Genomic DNA, 24,045 nt, shown 5'->3' on the forward strand with positions numbered 1-24,045 from the left:
TGGCCTTGTTCTAACACAGTGCGACAATGCAGGGGGTAGAACCAAGTTTGCTAGACAGGGCCAGCATGCCAGTCCTATTGGTGCAAGGTTGCCTTCACTTCAGAGCTTCTGTACTTCACAAGTAAACTCACACTTCTCAGGGAGGCTGCCAGCTGGGTCTGTTTTGAAAGAAAGAGTGGCTGGAGAGGGGGAAAGTGCTTTAAAAGTGTCTTGCAGCCTGAAAAGCTTGGTCTTTTGACACTCAGAGAAAGGGTCTGGGTTTAAATCTGATGGACGGTGCTGTCAGCTAATGGCTCATGGTGTCCAGTGTGTTATGATTTTGGTGAGTCTCAGAGCTTCTCTTAGGTGATAATAATAATCCCTAGCTTTTATCAAGTGCTTTCCATCAGTAGATCTCAAAACACTTTACAAAGTAGGTCAGTATCATTACTCCCATTTTACAGATGGGGAACCTAAGGCATAAAGAGGGGAAGTGACTTGCCCGAGGCCATCCAGAAGGCCAGTGGCAGGAATAATAATAGAACCCAGGTTTCCTGAGTCCCAGTCCAGCACACATTACCTCTCTCAGTGTTCCTGTCACAAAAGCCACCAGCACAAAGGGCACTAATTAGTGTCTTTCTTGTTACTCCTATTTATGAATTAATGATTAATTAATAATTAATCACAAAGAACCAGGGATCACCCAATGAAATTAGAAAGCAGCAAGTTTAAAACAAACAAAAGGAAGTACTTCTTCACACAATGCACAGTCACCCTGTGGAACTCTTTGCCAGAGGATGTTGTGAAGGCCAAAACTATAACAGGGTTCACAAAAGAACTAGAGAAGTTCCTGGAGGATAGGTCCTTCCATGGCTATTAGCCAAGATGGTCAGGGATGCAACCCCATGCTCTGGGTGCCCCTAGCCTCTGACTGCCAGAAGCTGGGAGTGGAGGACAGTAGATGGATTACTCAGTGATTGCCTGTTCTGATCATTCCCTCTGAAGCTCCTGGCATTGGCCACTGTCGGTAGACAGGATACTGGGCTAGACGGACCGTTGGTCTGACCCAGTGTGGCCGTTCTTATAGGGTATCACTTACAGGACTAAGGCAGATCTCAATTATGGTAGGTACTGAACAAACATTGAGTAAATAGTCCCTGGATGAAGCAATGGATGGACCAGGGAGACAGAACTCCCATCCCAGTCCTAGACACGGCCTTCCATGACCAGGATGGATGGACGCTCATGAACAGAGAGCAGTGGGCTGGGGCAAAGCATACCCTGCTGCTGTCTGTGCTGTACTGGCCGGGGATGTCAAGCTGGTACTTTCCATCAGTGCTAAATTAGTGTTATTATTATTGAACATTTGTATTGTGGTAGCACCCAGGAGCCCTAGTCACGGAGCAAGATCCCACTGCACTAGTGCTGTACAAACAGGCCGTCCTTGCCCCACAGGTTCAAAAGAACGTGCATCCCAAAGGGATTTTTGCCTAACAATCCGTGTGCATTGAAAAATCCCCGCACCTTAGGGCAGGGAGCTGACAGCTAAGGGACTCACTGTTCCCTGCGAAGCTCCTAAGAGAAACAGGGATCTACATGGACTCCTGTGACCCCCTGACCTACGGACCCCTTGCAATAAGTGTGCACAGCCCCACGTCACTGACAGGTGTTTCAGAAGCAAGGGGGACCCTTAGTGGCAGGGAGTGGCAACTGCAGCCTTCATGGCTACCACAGTCACGTGACCAATCACAATGACCGTTTCACAGATTGCAGATCTGGGATGTCGCAGGTGAGAAATTCCCGCTGGCTTAAAATAAAGTGTGCCTTGTTGAAATCCCTATTTGTGCTCCATAAAAGTCTGGCAGGGATCTGTCCCTTGTTGGTGCTGGCCAGTCCTGTGATGATACCATGTGGGCTGACCCCTGTAGTTAATTTCCCATTTGGATCCGTAGGCCAGGGTATAGGAATTGATCCTGATGTGATGTGTTGGCCACGCTGCTCCCACAGAGTTCCTTTTCCCTCCCCACCTTCCCCTCCTTTAGGGGATACTCACGCAGAAAGCAGGCAGCAGGCTGTTGGGCAAAGCACATTTGGAAGGTAAGTGGATTCTTATGAATTAGGGGTGGTTTCCTGGAGTGGAGTAGGTCTGTAAAAGGGTGATATTCATTCTTGCAGGTAAATGAGATGGAATAAAGGGTGAGTTCAAAAGTTGAAAATTTAATGATTTACAGTGAAAGGCCTCATCTTACCCAGGGGTTGTGATTGTAACATGCTCTCTGTGACTCAGATCCCTCTCTGCCTTCCAATCACTTTTCAGAACAAGTAGGTTTCATGGTCCTTACTATTCGCAGCCCTGATCATAAACAAGAGTAGTATTTATTTTAACAAACGAAGGAGGAGATTTTCCCCAGGAGCACAAGTGGCATAGAAAATCACTGGGGCTTGTGCTCTGAAATCCCTTAGGTACTTTTGAAAATATCCCCCTCAACCAGTCAGCAGTGCTGCCAACTCTGATGATTTTATTGCAAGTCTGACAATATCTGGTGCCTGAAAACCGTAGTTCCTGGAGTCCTGTGGTTAGAAGAGCATCTCAGCTATCATTTACAAAAAAACCTAAGTTTCTAACCCTCATGGTTGCAGAGAAGAGTGTGAACATGTGAAGCAAATGTGACCTACAGGCTCAGAAACCAGTAATTAAAGCAAAAGAAGCCCATTTTAATTTTATTTGGTTTAAAATCATGATATTTTTTAAAAATCTCATGATTTTTGGGACCTCACTCATGATTTTAGAAAGCTTGGGGTTAAGTGATAAGTGAATCAACAGGAGAGAAGGTTGGCTCAAGAAGCAAATTAAAGCCCTGACTCAGGAGAGTATCAGCTTGTGGGAGTTAAGCACATGTTTAATGTCCTTTCCTCAGCTGGGGTCAAAGTAATGTGTTCTTTGGGAATGAGCGCTCTCCAGTGGCGCTGCAAGGACCAGAAAAGTTGGGGGAGCCAAGCAGCAAACAAAAGAGGGGGGCAGCTGGGGGATGCCCGTTGGAACAAGGAGTGTCTCCCTGCAGAGCTCGTCCTGTTCCTGCCTTTCCCACTACCTATGCTTGGCTCCTGCTCCTCCTGCGGGTGACCCCACTGTCCAGGTACCCAACTACCGACATCCTTCTGTTCCACCTCGGGCTCCCGGAAGCTCTGGCTTCTGTGCTGCCCTGCCTGGTCCTGGCTGCAGCATCCTGGCTCCCCCTGTGCTGACCTGCTACCAAGCACCTATATTCTCAAAAGGGCAGGGGTGACCTGGGGAGGCTCAGGGGAACAAGGGATGACGCCTTGCATCGCCTATCTGGTCTCCACCTCCCCCTACCTGTGCTCAGCTCCTGCTCCCCACTTATATAAATCCATGGCACGCCCACATCTTGAATACTGAATACAGATGTGGTCCCCTCATCTCAAAAAAGATATACTGGCATTAGAAAAGGTTCAGAGAAGGGCAACTAAAATCATTAGGGGTTTGGAACGGGTCCCATATGAGGAGAGATTAAAGAGGCTAGGACTTTTCAGCTTGGAAAAGAGGAGACTAAGGGGGGATATGATAGAGGTCTATAAAATCATAAGTGGTGTAGAGAAAGTAAATAAGGAAAAGTTATTTACTTGTTCCCATAATATAAGAACTAGGGGCCACCAAATGAAATTAATGGGCAGCAGGTTTAAAACAAATAAACGGAAGTTCTTCTTCACTCAGCACACAGTCACCCTGTGGAACTCCTTGCCTGAGGAGGTTGTGAAGGCTAGGACTATAACAGGGTTTAAAAGAGAACTGGATAAATTTATGGAGGTTAAGTCCATTAATGGCTATTAGCCAGGATAGGTAAGGAATGGTGTCCCTGGCCTCTGTTTGTCAGAGGGTGGAGATGGATGGCAGGAGAGAGATCACGTGATCATTACCTGTTAGGTTTACTCCCTCTGGGGCACCTGGCATTGGCCACTGTCGGTAGACAGGATATTGGGCTGCATCGACCTTTGGTCTGACCCAGTGTGGCCGTTCTTATGTTCTTATGGTGACTCCACTGTGCAGGTGGCCCTGGTTTCTGACATCACTTGTCTCCTGCCCCTGCACTCCACTGCCTGGTCCTAGCTGTAGCATCCCAGGTTACCTCCATGCTGACCTGTTGCCGAGCGCCTATGTTCTCAAAGTGGGGGGCATGGGTCCCCTGTTTAAAAAGTGGGGAGGCAATTGCCCTTTGCCTGCAACCCCCCCTCCCCCCCCCCAGCCCTGGCTGTCACCTATGATGCTCTTGCAAGAGCAGACTTTCCTTTCTCCTTGTTCTCTTCTCTCAATCTCTCCTTGGTCACTCCTCCTTTTGTATCTCAGCATCCATCCTTTCTAGAAGGAAAGCTCTTCAGGGCAGGGACCTTGGCTTCCTTTGTGTCTGTGGTGCTGCCAACTGTAAATGATGAGTTATAATAACCAGCAGAGATGGGCCCTGCAGGATCCAAACACTCTAGATTTTGGGGGAGATTTGGATCAGAGTGAGCCAAATACTGGGCCAAAGCAAATGGATCAGACTGAACAGGCCAGATCTCAGCAACCCTGAGCTTTCAAGTCCAAGCTTTGCATTTCAGGTGCATAAACTAAGACCTGGCATCTGCAAACAGGATTCGGGGGGACATGACCACCCTCCCTATCTTTAAGGCTAGATGGGAGAGGAGGCTTGAAACCTCTGCCTCTTGTAACTTGGGGGCTCAGCATGGGAAAGGTTCAGAATCAATGAGGTAAGAAGACCAGAGCCTGCCCTTGATTTGAGTTTTGTATTCGTTACACTAGGAACCTCCTAAAAATTGCTGGAATTTCCATTCCTGAAACAAACGGTTGCTAAATTTAAATCCCCAATAAATGGAAACAAGTCTTCAGGCAGCACTTAATCAGTCTGTGCATTGCCCCAGGAGAACGGCTGTGGCTGGATTGGAAGAAGGCATAAATGGGTTTTATATCCAGTAATAACATTTATAGCTTGGCAGGCTCAGATAAGAGTAAGTACTTCTCATGCTGTAATGTGAGCTGAAAGCCTGTGTGGGATTGGAACATAATTTTTTGTTACCAACTCTGTACATCATTGCATATTCGGCCAGGTGCATGATGGGATTATATTAACTTTTCTTTGAAGTAGCAGTTGTTGGCAGGATTCATGAGGCCAGACTGGATGAACCAGTCATTTGATCCAGTGTGGCAAATCCTCTACAAGGTCTGTTTTGTTCCATTTCTGCACTGGGAGTTGCAAGGTTTGCTTTAGCTGTAGGATGCACAGAGCAGGAGAAAGACAGAAATCAGGGGCGTCAGTATAGCAATTCCATTATATCAGGTGTAAGAAAAATTGGTGCAAGTGGGGAGGTAGCACTCACCTGGCACTCAGTGAGCAAATGTGACTTGCACTGAGCAAGTATTTAGCGGAGAATTAGCTGGTGCAGCTAAATTGGGGAATGTATTTATTAGTTGTATTAAAGGACCCACTCAGGATAGGCGCCCCATTATACTAGGCACTGTATAAACGCATGGTGATTGATGTCCCTGTCCAAAGAGCGTACAGTCTAAATAGACAAGGGCAGGAGAAAGGAAGCTTTATCATCCTCATTTTACAGAGTGGAAACTGAGGCACACTGCGATTCATGTAATTTGCCCCCACTCACACAGGGAATCTGTGGTAGCACCAAGAACTAAACCCAGCTCTCCTAAATCCCAGGTCAGTCTCTTAATCACAAGACCAGCCTTTCTCTCACACGTATTAGGATGTTGAGGGCATAAGTTAATGTTTAGGGCAGAGGGTGCTCGTTTTTCCTGCTGCATAAAAGGGAACCTTGTATTGCACATCCATTGCTTGCTAAAGCAGTCTCCATTCTCGGTGCTTCCTCGTGACTTAAATTGGTGCATTGCATGCAGGGGCTTGTAGTTCCTACAGTACTTGTTGACCTCCTTCAGTAGTCTGATGGAGTGCCGCACCCTGGATTTATAGTCCTTGCTAGCCACACCTCTGCAGGGAATATGAGGGCAGGGCTCTGTGGACTGCACTGGGCCCAATAGAGTGCACTTTGGCCAGAGCTGCCTAGTTCATTTCACCTCTGGGAGCCGGCAGGTAAGGAGCTGCTACCTCTCCACGGTGCCTGAACCACAAGTAGGGGGGAACGAGAGAGAGGGGCTGGGAGGGAAAGAAGAAAGGTGTTCAGAAAGCTCCCATCGGTGGCCCCTTCCTCGGGCACCGGATGATCCGTAATGATCACTTTTCCCAAAGAAGTCTGTAGTGTCTCAGCATCACTCTGGCCTGGGCTGTCCCTGGCATTTCTGTGGCAAACAGAAATTAGCACACAGAGGTATCTCGGAGCCAGCCTGTTTGGACTGAGCCCAGCAGGGGGCTATGTGAATTTGACTCTATTTGTGTCTGGCAAATAGAAAATCTCCTGGAAACAGCAAGGGGTCCTTTAAGAGCTGCTGTGTGCCGTGATTTGTCAGTAGCAGATCATTTCCTTTGTACTTTGCCCCTGTGATCTGGGCATAGTTCTCACAGGACTGGACAGGTAACAGGACACTGGGTGGCTTTTTTCCAGAGTGGTTGTACAGAGGCATGCTCCGGGGGAAACGGCAGACGATGGCAGAAGACCCCCTGTCCCATCCCGCCCTGGATAAGGCGGCTGGCGAAGAGTTCCTGCAGGAAGCTTTCCAGATCATCCTGGAGGAAGCTGTCAGGAAAGGGACAGATGTCAAAGAAAAGGTGGGGCTCCTGAGGGCAGTGGCGGCTGAGCAGTCCAGGAGGCTGGAGTGTAGCCCCACCCCTTCCATGGGGTAGCCTGTAGCTGGCTCCTCTTCGGTATGGGCAAGGGAGGGAGTTTTCCCTCTTACCACAAAGGTGCTTTGCAAAGGGCTCCTGTCTGTTTCTAAGCCGAGTTGCTGCCAGTGGTGATCATTGGCCCTCTCCCTGTCTCCAGGTGCCCTTTGCCCGGAGCAGTGGTGATCATTGGCTTTTCCAAGCCATTGGCCGGAACATGGCCCCACCAGAGCAGTGATCCAGCTGGCCTTAACCAATGCTACAGGCCACGCCCTGCAGTCCAGGCACAGACTGCCAAGTTGGCCTCTAACACCTGGGCACAGACTGAACAGCCACCCCCTGCTACCTGGGCACAGAGTGCCCCACCACCCTGGCCCAGATTGCCTGGTCACCCCCTACAATATAGGCACAGACCACGTGGCCACTTCCTGCCGCCAAGGCACAGACTGTCTGGCCACCCCCTGCCAGTCGAGAACAGACTGCCCAGCCGCCCCCTGCAGCCTGGGCACAGACCACCCATCCGTACAAATCAGCGCCGATCGCACCCTCGGCTTTAATATTAAAGGGGAGCTCGTGGAGACTGCACGTCGCAGTCTGCAATTCAGCCTGGCCACTCAGCTCAAGGAGCATGGTACATCTTTATGGACTGCACCAGTGCCTTAGAGAGGAGAGCCGCCACAGGCTGCACGCCAGCACCCGTCCACACCGTACTGTGCCCGCTCATGCCTGAGATCGCAAGCAGAGGAGTGACTTTGCTCGGCATGTGCTGTCTGTTCCCCTGACTGCTACTGGCACTGTGCTCCGCTGTCCCCTCTCCCCAGGGAGGATCTCCAAGAACTCTGGGCATGCCAGGGCACCGAGCTTGGAGGCCTCGCTCTGGGAGGCAGGCTGGCATCGTCCCCCTTTGCAGAGGGGGAAAATGAGGCCCCGTGGTGTGAAAGAGCCTGGGGAAGGGCTCTGTGTGTTGTGGCACAGGGGTCCTGTGGAGCCCCGGGAGGGAGCAGTTCTGGGATTGCGGCCGCAGGGAGACCCTCTCTCTGATGTGCTGCTCAGACCCCATTCCCCTCCTGTCCTTTCCTGTTTATGGGCTCAGTCCATGGGAAATATATGCACAGTCCTGGGCACTAAGCAAAGGCTGGACGGATACCCTGTGGTCGGGGGAGTGGGGGTGACCATTCCAGACTCCTCCATTGCCAGGGATGGTGGGGTGGAGAGTGCCTAGAAATGAGCTTCCCCCTGCTGCTGCTTAGACAGGACCCGACTTCTTTCCTCCAGCCTGGAGTAATCCCCCTCATACATGTGCACAGGCTCCTGAGGTCATGAGCTGGGCATCTTCTACCAGCCTTGCTCCCAGCTGTAGGGGGGCTCCTTGCTGAGGTGGGCCCTGCTTGCCCTGTGCCCCCTGGAGAAGGGAGCCTCCAGGGAAGGGCTGTTTTCCCAGCTCAGCAGGACCGGAGCAGACTGCTGATGAGTTGTCTCTGTCCCTTCAGGTCTGTGACTGGAGGGAGCCCCATGACCTGCAGAAAATCCTGGACCTGGAGATGAGGAGCAGTGGGGAGCCCCAGCAGAGGGTGCTGGAGCTCTGCCGGGATGTCATCCACTACAGCGTGAAAACATGTAGGTGATGAGACACTCTGACGGCTGGGCCTGGTGCTGCCCATGGAGGAGGTCCCCTGCCTCCTGCTGCCTGTGTGTCAGAGGGAGAACAAGGCTTGCTCTCCGCTGAGCAGGGCCTGAATGCTAGGTCAGAACTACATCCATAAGGGATATCAGCGCAGCTGTGACATACCAACTAGGGTGTATACGTCACTGGAGCCCAGCCAAGTGAATGTGGCTACCATCCTCTAGCAGCTGCAGCCCAAAGAGGGTAACAGCCTTAAAACTGTTACAGTTCACAGAGATTCTCCTTTAGCTCAAATGGTAGAGGCTGTATTTATGGACTCACAGGTCCTGGGGGCTGCCCAGTGTAGGGCTGAGCTGGAGACTGATGTCTGCTGATGTTACTTCGGATCTAGCCCAGGTTTAATGAGGACACAAGCTCTGTTTCCTGCTCTTTCCCTGTGTTAAAGGCTCTCTCTCTCTCTTCCCTCCCCCCCGCCCCAGGTCATCCTCGTTTCTTTAACCAGCTGTTTTCGGGGCTGGATCCCCATGCCCTGGTGGGACGGATGATCACAGAGACGCTCAACACCAGCCAGTACGTCCTTGCCCTGTCTCTGAGCACCCTTTGCCTGAGCTGCCCAGGCAGGCAGCGCATCTGGCTGGGGGTGGGGCACAAGGACAGTTAAGGACACAGGAAAGGGAGAATGCAGGGGCTGTTTGCTGCCAAAAGACAGGGAGGGGTGGGTGAAATTCACAAGGTGGGGGGAAGTTCTGGGGTGTCATTTTGGCCCCGAGGGTCCCAGAGGCTGCAGTCTCTCTCCTTTAGATGTAGATGGGGTGTGGATTTGGCTCTCCTGACTAACAGCACCACCAAAGCTGGTATAGTGCAGGCCCAGGGATTGTGCATCTCTGTCAGAGCACCTTCATCTTTACCTGCAGCCTCCCACTATTCCTGCCCTGGGCTCCCCACACACTGCTCTGCTGAAGCCCCTCAATCCCGACCCACAGCCCCCACTGCTGTTCCATGACCAGGTGCTCTTGAATCAGGGCTCCCATCACTGCCTAGCTGGTCTGAAATCTGCAACATGGCCCAGCACCCTGCAGGTTTCACTCCCCTCCAGGGCTATCCATCTCCTGTGCAGCTCCAGGGACGCCCCCTCCCCCAATGGCCGGATGCCTCGCTGAGGTGTGTCTGTGTGTCCCAGGTACACCTACGAGATCGCCCCTGTGTTCGTGCTGATGGAGGAGGTGGTGCTGAAGAAGCTGCGGGAGCTGATTGGCTGGGAGAGTGGAGACGGGATATTCTGTCCAGGTGCGTGAGGCTGGTATACTGCCAGAGGGAGGGTCAAGCCCGGGGCACCCAGGGCATCACTGCCCTTTCGTGAACCGGGTTTCCTGCAGGGCTAGGAGATCCCTGAAAGAAGTGTGTGAGCTGGGTTAGCAGCTGGCACCCCAGCTGACATAGGGGGCAGACTCCGCCCTCCCTGGCATACACACTGGGCCAGAGCCAGACTCGGCCCTCCCTGCAGTTTGCCTTTATGGTTCACCTAAACAGCAACACCAGAACATAACCTGTGGCCAAAGCTTTCTCCTGAGCTTGGCTCTTCCTAGGGTGCTTCTCTGCAGGACTTCCCCGATCTTTACCCTTAGTTCCCTCTGCCTCAGAGACCCTCCATCCCGTTTTATGTCATGGCTTGGACCGGATAGGACCTCCCATACAGAAGGAGGCAGCAGAAATACCTCTGTCTCTCTCTGCAGGGTTCTGGCGCCCGGCACTAAGGTGAGTCAGCAAAAAAGCCCTGCCTTCTTATGCAGAGTCCTAGAACCTGATGCTCTTACGGTGATATACCACCGAAACCTGGGCCTTCCTCCCAGCAGTTCTCGGTCAGTGTGAGCATCCTCCTGGCAGTGCCCTGCCAATACCAACCTCCTTCCACCAGTGTGAGCTTCCTCTCAGCAGTGCCTTGCTGATTCCAGCTTCCTCACCACAGCAGTGTGAGCATCCTCCTAGCAGTGCCCTGCAGAGTAAGTTTCTTCTCGGTGTGGTGATTGAATCCTGCTCACGGAAGCCTCCTTCCCCTCCAAAGTTGTCCTTGTTCCTGTCCCGCAGCACATGGGGAATGCGTGACAGGCTTGTACTGATTTCTGTGGGTTTGTTTCCCTGCAGGAGGCTCCCTCTCCAATATATATGCCATGAACGTGGCGCGGTACCAGCGTTTCCCGGACAGCAAGCGGACGGGCATCTGGGCACTGCCGAGGCTGGCGGTGTTTACTTCGCAAGAGGTGCAATCTGGGGTTTCCCCTTCACTAACCATGACAGGCGCATGAGAAGACGGGGCTGAGCTTGGTCTCCCCTGAAGGATGGGGTGCTGCATTGTCACCCCATCAGAGCCGCGGATCAGCAGGGCCCAGAGCATGACCCACTTCTTCCCTCAGTATCTGTGCCATTTGGCTTAACCCCTGCCATCTACAGTCCCCCTCCCCAGTTTGGCTGGCGTGCCATACGCATAGACCAGCACAGGGACCAGGGGCTTTTGGGGGTCCTTTTCAAATAGGAAGCATTGCATTGTAGGATGGAGTTAGGCCAAGTGCGTGAACCAGAGGGTTAAGGGTTGCAATGCCTGAGGGTCGCTATCTGCACCGGGAAGGATGCCCAGGCCTGGATTTAGCCGGATTTCAGAGTAGCGGTCTGTCCCGCACTTGTAGATGCCTGAGAGGTGTTGTGGGAGGGAGGAGAGGTATGCGACGGAGGGTGCAGTTCAAAGAACTGCAGCCCAGGGCTTCTTGCTGTAGCATTTTTCTGCTAATTTGGACCCTTTCCCTGGTCCCAAAATCCCATAAATGTCTTCATCTGTCTATACCGTCCACACCCTTCAAATGGGCCTCTTACCAGAGTACCAGGGGCCCTTTTGGAGAACTAAGGCACATCAGTTCTCCCTCCACCCAGGGTCCCCCGTGGGAATAACGCAGCAGGGCTAAAGTATCACAGAATACACAATCCAGCATAGGTGCTGGAACTAGGAGTGCAGGGGGTGCTGCAGCACCCCCTCACTTGAAGTGGTTTCCATTATATCCAGGGTTTACAGTTTGTTTCAATGGCTCACAGCTGCCCTGCAATACAGGACAAAATGGTGCATTCAGTTAAAGCAGCCCTGACTCCTAGGGATTCTGCAGCTCTCACCTCTAAATGACACTTCCTGCCCTGTGATTTGTTTGGGATTGGACCCTGGCAGGAGTCAGTGCTGATTCCCTCCCTTCTGCCTTCTCCCATAGTGCCACTACTCCGTCAAGAAGGGGGCAGCTTTCCTGGGCATTGGCACAGACAACATCTACCTGGTCGGAGTGGATGAGAGGTAAGAGCTCACGCTGGGAATGCTTGTGGCCTTTATCCAGACCTGGCACTGGTTCCATTCGGCTGAGCATGCCTCCTTCCCTTCCTACAGCACCCCCTGCTGGGAGAGGCTGGTATGACAGTCACTGGAAGCACCCCAGGACTTTTCTGGAGCTGGAATCACCCCAGCAATCAGCGCCCCCTCCTGGGAGAGGCTGGGACTGGAGTAGCTGGGTGCGCCCCAACACCTAGGGCACATGCCCCGTTTCCTTCAGGCTCTGTATCTGGAGTAGGCTGCGACTGCAGTGGCTGGGAGCTCCCGAAAGCCATCACTCCTCCACGAGTCCCATCAGTGACTCTTGCTGGCCTGAGCAGGGAGCTGGGTAGCTAACAGCTCCCACAGGCGCTTCCCTTCAACCACCTGCATGGACTTGGGTAGAAGAATCCATCTCTGCTCTCTGCATGGAGGCGGACCCCAGGGATAATTTGTGCTCTCATCCTCAGGGGGAAAATGATACCTGCAGACCTGGAGAAACAGATCAACAAGGCAAAATCTGAGGTGAGTATGGGGTGGGGTGAGGGGGTCTGGTCTGCGGAGCAGGGAGCAGACTGCTAGGTACATCCCCGCCCTGTAACACCGCCCACTGTCCCTCTTCCCTTCCAGGGCGCGTGTCCTTTCTTCGTCAACGCTACCTGCGGCACCACTGTGTTGGGAGCCTTCGACCCACTGGTGGATGTGGCAGACGTGTGTGAGCGCCATGGGGCCTGGTTTCACGTGGACGTGAGTCCCCCAAGGAGGGCAGGGCAGGGAGATGTGCCCTAGGGAGCTAGAGATTTAGGAAGGGCTCCGTCCTTGGGCGCATGTGACTTTGGCACAGACAGCTGTCCGGGAAGGGAGGTGGGGCTAGGGGAGCGGATGAGGAGGTCACTGGGAACCTTCGGTTACCACAGCTTGGCTGAACTGATCCAGCATTGCTGGTAATTGACAAGCCCTATCCCTAACCCCCACACGGCTTGTCTCCACAGCCGAGTTCGCTCCTGTTGTAGTGTGAAGGATCCTGTGATCTCTCTCCCATCCACACATGCAAACCATCACTCATGTTCCGCGACGCTGGTAACACCACTGGGGCACCGGCTGAAGCCGAAGTGAGCACAACTGGTCTGCTGCTATCGCTCCGCAGCGAGGATGCAATGCTTGGGGGCCGCTAGTCCTCCAGTGCCTTCCCAGCTTCCCCCTGGGCCACTTGGACAGTAGTTTTGCGTGTGTGCCATCTCTCATGCATCCAGACTGGAAGTCACCTGCCAGTTCATATAAGCCAGTTTGGTGTTGGAACCAACGGCTGCATTCCTCCTGCATTCCTCCTCTAGTGTCCTCTCTCCATGTGCACTGGGCCTCTTGCAAAATCCAGGCAGGAGACTTTAGGGTCAAGCTCTCCCCTTAGAGCAGCCAAAGGCAGGGGATCGTAGATGTCACAGTGAGAGAAGAGGCCCTAGGCTGGGCTAGAAGGGACCATCTTGAAACAGGGTTCCCCTTGGCTGAAGGTGCAGCATGCCCCAGTCTCAGCGGATTTAGCCACATGTAGCTCCCCACTGGCTGCTGATTGAACTCAAAGCACTACTGTCTCTCCCTGTTCTTCCTTGGCAGGCTGCATGGGGTGGGAGCGCCCTGCTCTCCAGAAGACACAGACATCTGCTGCGTGGGATAGACAGGTGCGTGCTGTCCCCAAACCGGGGGACAGGGTTAACTGTCATGCTCGCAGCTTCATGGGAGTAGTGGAGGTCAGAGCCTGCACGATTGGGTGAGGGGCTGGTTATGCAGAACTTTACATTGGGGTGAGGAACTTCAAGGATGCTCTGAGAACAGGAATTGAGGCAGAGCTGGAGATGATCCCTCCCTGTGCGATCCAGCATGGGCAGCCTGTGCCTGTAAGACCCTGAAATTAGCACATGGTGGCATCAATATCAGTGTGTGCAGCTCTGCTCCTGCTGGTGAATATCCCATTCCATACACCTCCTGTAGCTGGCTGTCCGCTGCCCAGAGCACCCACAGCCGTCCCAGTGCTCCCCTGCTCTCCAGCCCTTTCCCTGGCCCAGCTGATGTTAATGTCTCACTGAGTCTTCCTTTCCCTTGCAGGGCGGATTCGGTGGCTTGGAACCCCCACAAGATGCTGATGACGGGTTTGCAGTGCTCTGCCTTCCTGCTTCGAGATAGCTCCGTAGGTTTTCGCCGCCATTCCCTCCCCTAAAAAGAAAAGGAGTACTTGTGGCACCTTAGAGACTAACCAATTTATTTGAGCATAAGCTTTCGTGAGCTACGGCTCACTTCATCGGATGCATACTGTGGAAAATACAGAAGATGTTCTTATACATACAAACTATGAAAAAATGGGTGTTTATTTTCATGGTTTGTATGTATAAGAACATCTTCTGTATTTTCCACAGTATGCATCCGATGAAGTGAGCCGTAGCTCACGAAAGCTTATGCTCAAATAAATTGGTTAGTCTCTAAGGTGCCACAAGTACTCCTCTTCTTTTTGCGAATACAGACTAAGACGGCTGTTACTCTGATTCCCTCCCCTGCAGAGGCAGGCAATTATAACCCCGCTGTGATGGATGCAGCTTATGTGCTGCTCTCTACAGTGTCTCCTGCTGGAAGAGGCTGGAAATGAAGTGACAGGGAGCTCCCCCACAGCCAATAATCCTGCCCCATTCCCTACAGCACCCCCTGCTGGGAGAGGCGGGGACTGGAGTAGCTGGGCACTCCCCTTCAGCCAGTGCTCCTACCCCACTCCCTGCAGCACCCCCTGCTGGGTGTTGTTGGAAGTGGAGTTTATGTGAACATGTAGAGCCAATCCAGCTCCCTCAGTGCTCTCTTGCTGGCCTGGATAGCCCATGCTTTGTCCCTGCCTTCCCATGGGGCTCTGGTCGGGATATGCTGCTGGCCTGGATAGCCCATGCTTTGTCCCTGCCTTCCCATGGGGCCCTGGTCGGGACATGCTGATGTGTTTGCTGGACCCTCCCATTTCAGGGCCTGCTGCAGAGGTGCCACTGCGCCAACGCCACCTACCTCTTCCAGACCGACAAGTTCTATGACATGGCCTACGACACGGGAGACAAGACCATCCAGTGTGGCCGCAAGGTGGACTGCCTCAAGCTGTGGCTGATGTGGAAGGCCAATGGGACCGAGGGGCTGGAGAAGCGAGTGGACAGGGCCTTCGAGTTCACTAGGTATGGGGTGGGGGATACAGGTGTGCCCCTAACCCCAAGAGGTGCTCTAGTGATGCCCCATGATCCTTACAGATGGATGGTGTCTCTAGCTCCACGATTGCTTTATGCCCACCACAAAGATCAATGATGTTCTCTTCACCCTCTCTAGGTACCTGGCTGATGAGATAAAGAAAAGGGAAGGTTTCCAGCTGGTGATAGAGGTATGGGCCACCTGGAGCCATTCCTACACTACGGCTCATCCAGAGCTTGTCGTTTTCCAAGGGAGCGGGGAGAGTGTATCATGGGTTCCCAAAGCCCTTACTGGTGGGTGGGCGGGAGCAGGCTTGGATCCTGTCCAGGCTCCAGAGGCTGCACCTCCATTAGCTGAGGTTTCAGGGTGCTCGGGTTGTTTACTTACAGAGATCCCTGCTGGTGACCCCTTCTCCTTTACCTCCCGCAGCCTGAGTTCGTCAATCTGTGTTTCTGGTTTGTGCCGCCCAGCCTCCAGGGCAAGCAGGGCTGTGCTGATTACTGGGAGAGACTGGGAAAGGTGAGTGCAGGGAATGCTGGGAGTGGGCTGGGGATATGGGGGCCCTGTTTTCTGATGGATAGATAGTCTCTGTAGATGGTAGTAAACTCCAGTGCAGTCCCCCGAGACTTGTGGAGAGAGACAGAGAGAGAATGTATGTCTGTCTGTCCTGTCCCCTGCCAACCCCCAGGCTGTGGCACCCCAGATTTCTCCCTGCTAGCTGCTTCTCTAGTTTACTCTGTACTTAGACGTCACTGTTTCTTTGTATCCAAGGCCCTAGGTCTGTGTCCCACTGGCCTTAGCTGATGTCTCTTGTCACACTTAGACACCTGAGTTCCAGGCATTATCCATGACGGGGATTTTCAAAGCTGCCTGGCAGAGTTGGACATCCAGCACCCAGGGAATCTCTTAGGGAGTCCCGCACCCAAATCCCATTGACACCTTTCAAAATCCAAGCTGCTATATGGTGACCCCTTGTGGGGGCACCTTCCGGCATCAGCCCACAGCACAACAGGTGCGCTCAGCCTCAGTTTCCCTTTTATTTGAAAGGAATGTAGCCCATCTGCCTCTGGGCAGAATGTCTTCCTATACACCCGTGTTGTGACTCCTCCACAACCTTGCAAATGAAACCTTTCTCCAGTGCCCACAGTGAACACACCCAGTCATTTCCCCCTCCCCCCGTCCAGGGCCTCACCCACCCCAGAATCAGTAGCAGCACTGTACTCCCACTTCCTTTGGCGCCTGCTCCAGGTCTCCCTGCCTGGGTATGACTACCCTTCCCTCAAGGCTTTGCCAAAGAGCTCCCCAGCTTTTCCCTAGGAGTCCCACCCCTGCTCAGGAGGATCCACCCTCTTGCTTCTGGGCTCAGCTCCCCCTGGCTAAGCTAGATCTTCCCCTTTTGCCTGGGGCCACTTCCCAGGCCTTCCACCCATCAGGGTCCCTACCAACAGTCCTGTTCCTGCTCCCACCCCAACTTAGCTCTCTCCACTGAGTCTCCTGAAGCTTTTTCCCCAAGCAACTCCTGCTACCCCATCACTGCTCCTCTGGGGCTCCTGCACACCTCCAGTGCCTGATTCCTCTGCTGGCTCATGGGGCCCTCTCTTAAGCCTAACTGGAAGGTGGCTGACACATCACAGGTGCACTGGACCCTAATCCTTCTTAAAAGGGACAATCACCACACAAAGCCTGAGCTAGCTAGATGGGCTGGGTTGGCTATTGGAGGGGTCTACTCTATAGCCCAGGAGAAGGGTTACAGGTTTGTATCACAGCTGGCTAATTAGGTGGCTATGTGCTCCACTGACTGATGCTGATGTTATGTGCGGCTCCGCCTAGGTGGCTCCAGCTATCAAGGAGCGGATGATGAAGAAAGGGTCCATGATGGTGGGCTACCAACCCCTTGGCAGCAAGGTCAACTTCTTCCGCCAGGTTGTCACAAATCCCATGGTCACCAAGCAGGATTTGGATTTCTTCCTGGATGAGATTGAGAGACTGGGCACAGATTTGTAGGGAGCCCAATAGACACAGCTGATTGCATAGGAGGAATGGCGGTTGTGGGGCAGTCCACACGGGCTGCGGAGATGCATCGAGCTGTGTGGAACTGGCACAAAGCTCCAACTGGGTTGCCTCCAAACAGGCTTTTTAAGTCAAACGCGGTGCTCCTTTGTCGTTCCTCCCCTGCCCTTAGCAGTGCTCTGGCCTAAGTATTCCTGATTCATTTACTTAAGCACATGTCAGTTCTTAATAAATGCTTGGTAAATGGTTCTCTCCCCCCCCCCCACATTTCATAAGCAGCACAGCAGGAAACATGGCTTTTGGTTTTAGATCCAAACCACTGCCACCTTTGTTAAATTGCCATACCAGCCCCGGTGCAAATTCTGCTTGCCCCCTCCCCCCATATCATATTGCACTTGCCTGCTAGCTAAAATGACTCACCTTGAATGGGTGGAAGTTTGCAAAACTGTCTTAAAGAGACCACCGGGCTCTTGGTGGGCTTGGAAGTTCACTGCTGCAAGAAGTCTTGCAACATTGCCTACTGCTCCAGAGAATCAGGAACACAATTCTGATGGAGGAGGCAGCATGGTTCAGTGGTTAGTGCACCGCCCTGGGACTCTTATCTATTCCCAGCTCGCTCTTTCTGCACCTGTAAATGAGTCACTTCCCCTCCCTGAGCTTCAGTTTCCTTGTCTGTGAAATGAGGACAGCGAGACTGACCTGCTTTGAGATCCATGTACGCATTCTCAGCATTGTCTGAGAGCTCATAAGAACGGCCATACTGGGTCAGACCAATGATCCATCTAGCCCAGTATCCGGTCTCCTGACAGCAGCCGATGCCAGATGCTTCAGAGGAAATGAACAGAACAGAGCAATTATTGAGTGATCCAGTCCCAGCTTGTGGCCATCAGAGGTTCAGGGACACCCAAAGCATGGGTTGCGTCCCTGACCATCTTGGCCGATAAGTTCATGGAGGATAGGTCCATTAATGGCTCTCGCATTCTTTTTGGACCCCAGTTATACTTTTGGCCTTCACAACATCCCCATCTTTTTGCCCCAGCTCCCAGCCTGCTTGCTATCCGCCCTCCCGTCTGCAGCCAGCTCACGGCCGTTCAGTCTTCTGCTTCCAGCCTTTTTGCCCCCATGCACCAGGCCAGGGTCCCGGGGCGGGGGGTGGGGAGGGAGGAACGGGAGGGTACAGACCCCCTGCTGGCTGGATGTGGCACTGGCTGGTGCCCACACTCAACTCGGAGCCAGCAGGTTCATGCTGGCATTTTAACACGCTGAAGTGGGGGAACCGGCTTTGACTTGGCTCAAGGCCTCATCACCACTGGGCATTTAGAACATGCGGAGAGCCGGCGTTTGCTAGCGCTCCCCCCTTGAAGCCCAGCTCAGACAAGGCCACTGGGGCTGCTCTCTTGGACAGGAGCCAGGAGCTGCTCATGTTCCTGCTTTGGTATTGGGCACAGAGGCAGCGAACGGACCCGCACCACTCCCAACGCAGGGCCCAACCCGGCCCATGCTGGACTAGTGAAGTGGCTTTGCTGCAGCAATGCTTGTGCAAACTGGCTGCAAATCAGGAGGACCTCCCTTGCCCCTCCCCGCCCAAGGGATACCACCAGCACACAGTGCGTTCCCCACGGGCACAGAGCTGGCTCTGCACCCCAACCCCACAACATGCCCTGTTGTGGCAGGCAGGGGGACGTCCCAATAGTGGGAGGGGGTGTGGCCACAGTAGCCCAGCCCTCTGGCTATGCCCCGGCTGCCATAAGGCCAATAGGGACCATATACAGCATAAACCTAACAGCAGAGCCCTGTACTGGACTATTTTTAAATCCCGCCCCGCAATACCCACTCCCCCCAGCTCCCGCCCACAAAAGTTTTAGGTCCCGCAAATCCCACAAGAGAGAGACAGACTCCCCCAGCCTACTAACAAAACACAACCGTCGGTTAATATATTATATATAAAAATGGAATTCAGACAATTTTTACCACTAAAAGAATAAAACAATTTGCTTAAACCATATAAAAATAATACTATTATTCTAGGAGTTAAAGACATCAAATCTCTTTCTATCCCTTGCTTAAACTGAGGTATCAAAACCTTTATTTAAAAAAAAAAAGCTTGCTTTACATTGCTGAAATTCTATTTATGACACACTGCTGTCGTGTAGATTGCATATCACGTCAAAACAAATTACGCCACCACTTTCCCTTAAAAGATGCAGATTTTTTTTTAATGATAAAAAGTTGTTTAAAGAAACTGGAATGTTTTACACCGTGCTAGCACCGGTTTGGGAAATTTGAAACAAACCATTCAAGTTACGTATAGATCAGGATTACTCTTGCTTTCTGAAAAACATTTAGCGGCAATACTGTTCACCGCTCTAGGTTTTTGATAGAAAGAAATTTTTAAAGAAGGCTCAAGCTAAGTGATCGATAAGGTGGTCAATTTGAACAGCAGGTGCAGCTAAACTTGCATTTTGTTTTCCCGCAAATTACCGCAGTCTGTTTTTTTGCCCACCCAATCCCATCTGCAACAAAGTACATTTTACCTGCTCCCGCTGTGATGACAGTGGGTCCTGTGGGATCCCAGTCCCGCTGCAGAGCTCTAGCTATTATTAGTCTGTCCTGGCTAGCAGCGGAGCCAAGTGGCCCCAGAGCAAGACAGCTTCCTGCCCCTCTTGCAGGGCTCTGCATCGGGGCTGGGATGAAATCCAACCACGTGGGGTTGTGCTGTGATTATAATCAGTGAGAAGCAGGGCCTGAGCTGTGCTGGCTTTGAGAAAGTTTATTTCTTTGCAAGTATAAAAAGGCTTCAATTGTGCTTCTTGGTAAAAACGGTCTTTAAAAAAAAGAGCTGCCTAGATGAGACCCAAGGAGAGATCGGGGGAGTGGATCCCCCAGGTTCTTCTTCAAGTGATGTGCCTGTGAGTGGGCAAAGGGTCTCCCACTTTATAGCTGTCCCAGATCACAGGTGTCTCCTCCCCCTCCATCTGCCCCCACTCCTGGATCCATTCCCTGGGGCTATCCTGGGCCCCCTGCTTGGACTGACCCACCCCAGCTAGCAATTGGTGGCAGGCTGGATGGGGGAAGCAGCCAGACACATATCTGGGCCTGACTCAGTGGCACTTGAGGCTGCTGGCAGTGAAAGTGGCTTTAAAGGAGGTACATCTGGCACCCTGATCAACCCCCCGCCTCAAGGGCCTCCCTGGCTGGGGTAAAGTAATGGGAGCTGCTAGACACTGAGCTCTTTGGAGAATCTGGCCATGTTTTCCCCACTGCACATGTAGGTAAACTGAGGCATGGGGCAGGACAGAGGCCAGCATTTTCCAAAGTGGCCACTGATTCCTCGGTGCCACCCATGGCCTGGTTTCCGAGCACCCTCCACTCCAGCTAAGATCAATGGGAGTGGTGGGTGCTCGGCCTCTCTGCAAGCCAGGCCCTGGGGGGTCTTAAATCAGACACCCCAAAACTAAAGCACCACTGTCAAGGCCACTCCATCCCCTGGACCAGGGGTTCTCAACCTTTTTCTTTCTGAGTGCCCCCCCACCCCCCCTATGTTATAAAAACTCCATGGCCCACCAGGGCCACAACTGTTTTTCTGCATATAAAAGCCAAGGCTGGCATTAGAAGGTAGCAAGCAGGGCAACTTCCTAGGGTCCCACACCAACCTACATTGCTCAGACTTCGGCTTCAGCCCCGGAGGCGGGGCTCAGGGCCCCAGGCTTCAGCCCTGCACAGCAGGGCTTCGGCTTCCTGCCCTGGGCCCCAGAGTGGCTAACACTGGCCCTGCTCATGGACCCTTGGTTGAGAACCGCTGCCCTGGACTAAGCCCTCCAGATCTCCTTAGGCCCTGCCTGTGTCCCGGAGACAGTCGAGGTCCTCAGGCTGAAGGGGCACCCCGTCCTGGGAGAGGATGGAGAGAAGGCAGATGACAGTGGCCTCCTGCCTCGCTCGTTTCCTCCACTCCAAGAACATGCTGAAAGCTCGCAGTTTGGTGTTGCCGGGATTGTTCTCCTCAATCTGCTCCAGACAGTGATTCTCCAGGCCCAGAAACTCGATGCCGATCTGCTTCCAGGACTTGCCCATTTTCCCTGCCAGCTGCATCAGCTGCTGCTCTGAAACCAGACTCTGCCTCTCTGGGAAAGAGGGGAGAAGAGTCAGCCAGGAGAGGCTGGGGCTGGCATAGCTGGGAGCACCCCCAAAACCAGTGCTCCTGTTCTGCTCTCTACAGTGCCCCCAGTGGGTGAGGCTGGGACTGGAGTAGCCAGGAGCTTCCTCAACAGCCAGTGCTCCTGCCCCACTCCCTACAGCACCCCCGGCTGGGAGATGCCAGAGCTGGAGTAGCCAGATGTGTCACCCACAGCCAGTACTCAAATTACAGGGGTCTTCAGAGGGGACTGGGCCCCCTTACTAATTTTAGGGGCTGCCTCACTGCTGTCTTACGGACCCCTTAGTTCTCACTACTATTTAAATTAAAGCAAGCCACTTGGTATTCAGGGCCACTCCTATTTTCCACATCATTGGAGCTCGGGCTGCTGCCTTTCCCCTACAGTGCCCCCTGCTGGGAGAGGCTGGAAACAAAGAAGCTGGGAGCTCTCCACGCCTGTCACTGAACCACCCTGCTCTGTGGCTGTGCTCCTTACCGTAGGCCTGCGGCTCACTTGCCCTGGCGCTGCTATTCACAGCCTCACTGCGATTTGCGTCATTGCCACTGTTCCCAGCATCTCCTCCTGTCTGGAGCTGGTGGCCCTGGACCAGGTCCAGCCTTGGGATATTGCACAGCACCTGGTTGGTGATGTCTAGCGCTTCCTGGGGGTATGTCTGCATCAGCAGCTCAGCCACCTGGATGCGGGAGGCGCCGTCCAGCTTCCCGCGGCGTATGCGGGGAGCCGTGCCCCCATGGGGCAGGTAAAACTTGAACTTCTTGAACTCCTCCTCTCTCAGATCCTCCAGGATGTGCAGCACCTGCTCACCCATCTCCATCCTGGCACCTCACCCTGGAGCCCCCCGAAAAGCAGACCTGCAGGGCCTCAAAACAAAGCAGCCAGGTGATTTGGGGTGACTGGGTGGAAAAGCCTCTGTTCAGCCTCTTGAGGGGACCTGCTCTCTGAATGCCTCCTCCTCACTCCATCCCTTAGACTCTGGGGTCCCCCTTTCAAAATTCCTCTGATCTCCAGGATTCGCTGGCTGTTGAACCACAGAACCCAAGTGTTTCTGAGGGGAGGCCCCAGTGCCCAGGCAGCTGGGCTGAGCAGGGAAGGGTCACCTCACAGCACAGAGGGTTTCCCCAGCCTACCCCAAAAGATCCCTGCTGTCTCAGCAGCACGCCCACCCTGCAGCCCCTGGCCGCTCCCAAAGCTAGTGAGTTCTGCAGGTTTCGGTGAGAGATACCCTTTTCTGCAAAACAGCACCAGGGTCTTGCAGACAGACAGCGTGGCTAGGACTCAGGACACCTGGGTTCTATTCCCAGCTCTGCTGATGACCTTGAGCAAGTCACATGGCCTGCTCTATGCCTCAGTTTCCCTTCCCCACCTTTTGTCTGTTTAGACTGCAAGCTCTTCGGGGCATGGCCTGTCTGTGCAGCGCCTGGCGCGATGGGGCCCTGGAAGATTATTCAGTGTGGAAATCCGGAGCCGCCTGGTTTTCCCTGGGTGGCATCTGCTCTCAGTGGTAACACGATTTTGGGGGGGAAGAAGGGGGTTGGGGAAATGGCTATTTCAGGGGTGGAAGGAGCTAGCGTGACAGGGCTAAAGGCCGCTCCCAATGGGGCAAGACGGGTAGCGGAGCCCTGGCTGTCCCCACACACACTCAGACACCACAACCAATGTGCTGCACCCCAGAGCCAGGAGCCCCAGCCCTCCCACCTCGCTCCCACTCAGCCCAGGCCTCCCCAGCTGGGAAGCCAGCCAGGGGCCCAGTTCGCCCCACGGGCGGGTGGCGCTTTGTGTCGGGGACACTCCTCGGCTGCCCTGAGCCCCCCGATACAGGGCACCCGGGGGGCCGGGGCCGGGGGGCCGCCCCTCCCCCCGGGCCTGCCGGGTGGGTCCCCATCCTACCCAGGGTTTACAGTTTGGCCCCGTGGCCCTCAGCCGCCCCCCCCCCCCCGGTTACAAACTGTCCCAGCGCCCCCCGATGGCGCCTCCCCCGCCCCGAGATGCGGACGCTCTTCCAGCTACTCCCGCCCCTCCCGGCTGGGGAGGCCCCGGGGGCCGTTAGCTTCGGGGGGGGGAGGAGGAATCGCAGCCCCCCCGCCCCCGGTTCCGGTTCCGGTTCCGGTTCCGACCCACCTCGGAGCCGCTCTAGGGCGGAGGCCGGCTCCGCTCCGCGCCTTCCGCAGCGCGAGGCGGGATGACGTCCTCCCCATCGCGGCGCAGGCGCAGCGCGCGCGCGCTCGGCGTCCTCCTCACTCTGCGCGCGCGCGCGGGGGGGGGCTGGGGGTCCGAACCCTTTCCGGGAGCCGGGCGCGGGGCGCGCGGCGGCAGCAGGAAATAAATAAATAAATAAAAGGAGGAAGCGGAAGCAGCCCCACCCCAGCCCGGCTCCTAGCGCGCGTGCGCGCGGAACCCCGGCTCCGCCCCGCCCACTCCGGGGACGCCCGGATCGCCGCCCTGGGGGTGGTGCTGAGTGCGGGCAAGGGGCCCGGAGCCGCCCCGCGGGGCCGGGGCTGAGGAGCGGATGGGGCGGAGGGTGTCCTGGTCCCTCGCAGCCGCCCTGGCGGTGTCCCTCGGGCTCCCAGCCAACCGGCCCTTGGGCCCCCTGCCCCGGCGGGGGTCTCTGAACTTCCCCGGGGTCCGGACCCCATGGATCGCATTATCCCCCTGGCAGAGCTCGACGCCCTTTACAGGCGGGGAGGGCTGGCTCCTTCCCGCCCCCGCCAGAGCTCAAGCAGTCGTGTCACCCCTCTGTCCGGCAGCTGGGGAAACTGAGGCACGGTTTGACCCCGCTCCCCCCATCAGAGCGTCCCGACTCTCCCACCCGGGGAAGGGCGGCTGTTGATAGGGTATCGGGCAGGCAGCGAGTCCCAATCTGAGCCAAGGAGGAGTACTTGTGCACCTACCACTCTGAAACCTATAGACAATTTACAAAAATGCGGCAAA

At 54.3% G+C, this 24,045-nt stretch overlaps 2 protein-coding genes across 6 annotated transcripts; one reads left to right on the plus strand and one right to left on the minus strand.

Moving 5' to 3' along the window:
• The first annotated feature begins 1,722 nt into the window (after positions 1 to 1,722).
• On the plus strand, positions 1,723 to 17,213 carry CSAD (cysteine sulfinic acid decarboxylase). 3 transcript variants are annotated; one of them, XM_043532660.1, is made up of 15 exons: positions 1,723 to 1,768; positions 6,568 to 6,731; positions 8,276 to 8,402; positions 8,889 to 8,979; positions 9,590 to 9,696; positions 10,552 to 10,667; positions 11,658 to 11,737; positions 12,220 to 12,274; positions 12,380 to 12,496; positions 13,361 to 13,425; positions 13,850 to 13,931; positions 14,744 to 14,943; positions 15,092 to 15,143; positions 15,383 to 15,472; positions 16,784 to 17,213. In XM_043532660.1, the coding sequence occupies exons 2-15, from the start codon at positions 6,585 to 6,587 to the stop codon at positions 16,955 to 16,957; spliced, it is 1,503 nt and encodes a 500-aa protein (XP_043388595.1). In that variant the 5' UTR covers positions 1,723 to 1,768; positions 6,568 to 6,584; the 3' UTR covers positions 16,958 to 17,213. The 3 variants fall into 3 exon arrangements, with proteins under 3 accessions (XP_043388595.1, XP_043388594.1, XP_027676809.1); XM_043532659.1 differs by lacking the exon at positions 1,723 to 1,768 and adding an exon at positions 1,893 to 2,076; XM_027821008.3 differs by lacking the exon at positions 1,723 to 1,768 and adding an exon at positions 5,992 to 6,098.
• Positions 17,214 to 19,016: 1,803 nt separating this feature from the next.
• LOC114019205 lies at positions 19,017 to 23,458 on the minus strand. Of its 3 annotated transcripts, none has more exons than XM_037884012.2 (3): positions 23,236 to 23,458; positions 21,592 to 21,977; positions 19,017 to 21,084 (listed from the first exon to the last, which is right to left on the minus strand). In XM_037884012.2, the coding sequence occupies exons 2-3, from the start codon at positions 21,929 to 21,931 to the stop codon at positions 20,792 to 20,794; spliced, it is 633 nt and encodes a 210-aa protein (XP_037739940.1). In that variant the 5' UTR covers positions 21,932 to 21,977; positions 23,236 to 23,458; the 3' UTR covers positions 19,017 to 20,791. The 3 variants fall into 3 exon arrangements, with proteins under 3 accessions (XP_037739940.1, XP_037739939.1, XP_027676810.1); XM_037884011.2 differs by having other exon boundaries at positions 19,158 to 21,084; positions 21,592 to 21,968; positions 23,236 to 23,453; XM_027821009.3 differs by lacking the exon at positions 23,236 to 23,458 and having other exon boundaries at positions 19,158 to 21,084; positions 21,592 to 23,034.
• Between the last annotated feature and the right edge of the window lie 587 nt (positions 23,459 to 24,045).

The sequence above is a fragment of the Chelonia mydas genome, chromosome 20 (assembly GCF_015237465.2).
Source record: "Chelonia mydas isolate rCheMyd1 chromosome 20, rCheMyd1.pri.v2, whole genome shotgun sequence".
In the NCBI taxonomy this organism is placed as follows: domain Eukaryota; kingdom Metazoa; phylum Chordata; order Testudines; family Cheloniidae; genus Chelonia; species Chelonia mydas.

What these genes read in the sequence shown, in the direction of transcription:
- CSAD (XM_043532660.1), top strand. Translation starts at nt 6,585, where the DNA reads ATGCTCCGGGGGAAACGGCAGACGATGGCAGAAGACCCCCTGTCCCAT. An exon ending in CTGGTCGGAGTGGATGAGAG is followed by an intron (nt 11,738 to 12,219) that starts GTAAGAGCTCAC and finishes TCTCATCCTCAG; the next exon opens with GGGGAAAATGATACCTGCAG. An exon ending in ACTGGGAGAGACTGGGAAAG is followed by an intron (nt 15,473 to 16,783) that starts GTGAGTGCAGGG and finishes GGCTCCGCCTAG; the next exon opens with GTGGCTCCAGCTATCAAGGA.
- LOC114019205 (XM_037884012.2), bottom strand. Translation starts at nt 21,931, where the DNA reads ATGGAGATGGGTGAGCAGGTGCTGCACATCCTGGAGGATCTGAGAGAG. An exon ending in AAGTGAGCCGCAGGCCTACG is followed by an intron (nt 21,085 to 21,591) that starts GTAAGGAGCACA and finishes CCTCTTTCCCAG; the next exon opens with AGAGGCAGAGTCTGGTTTCA.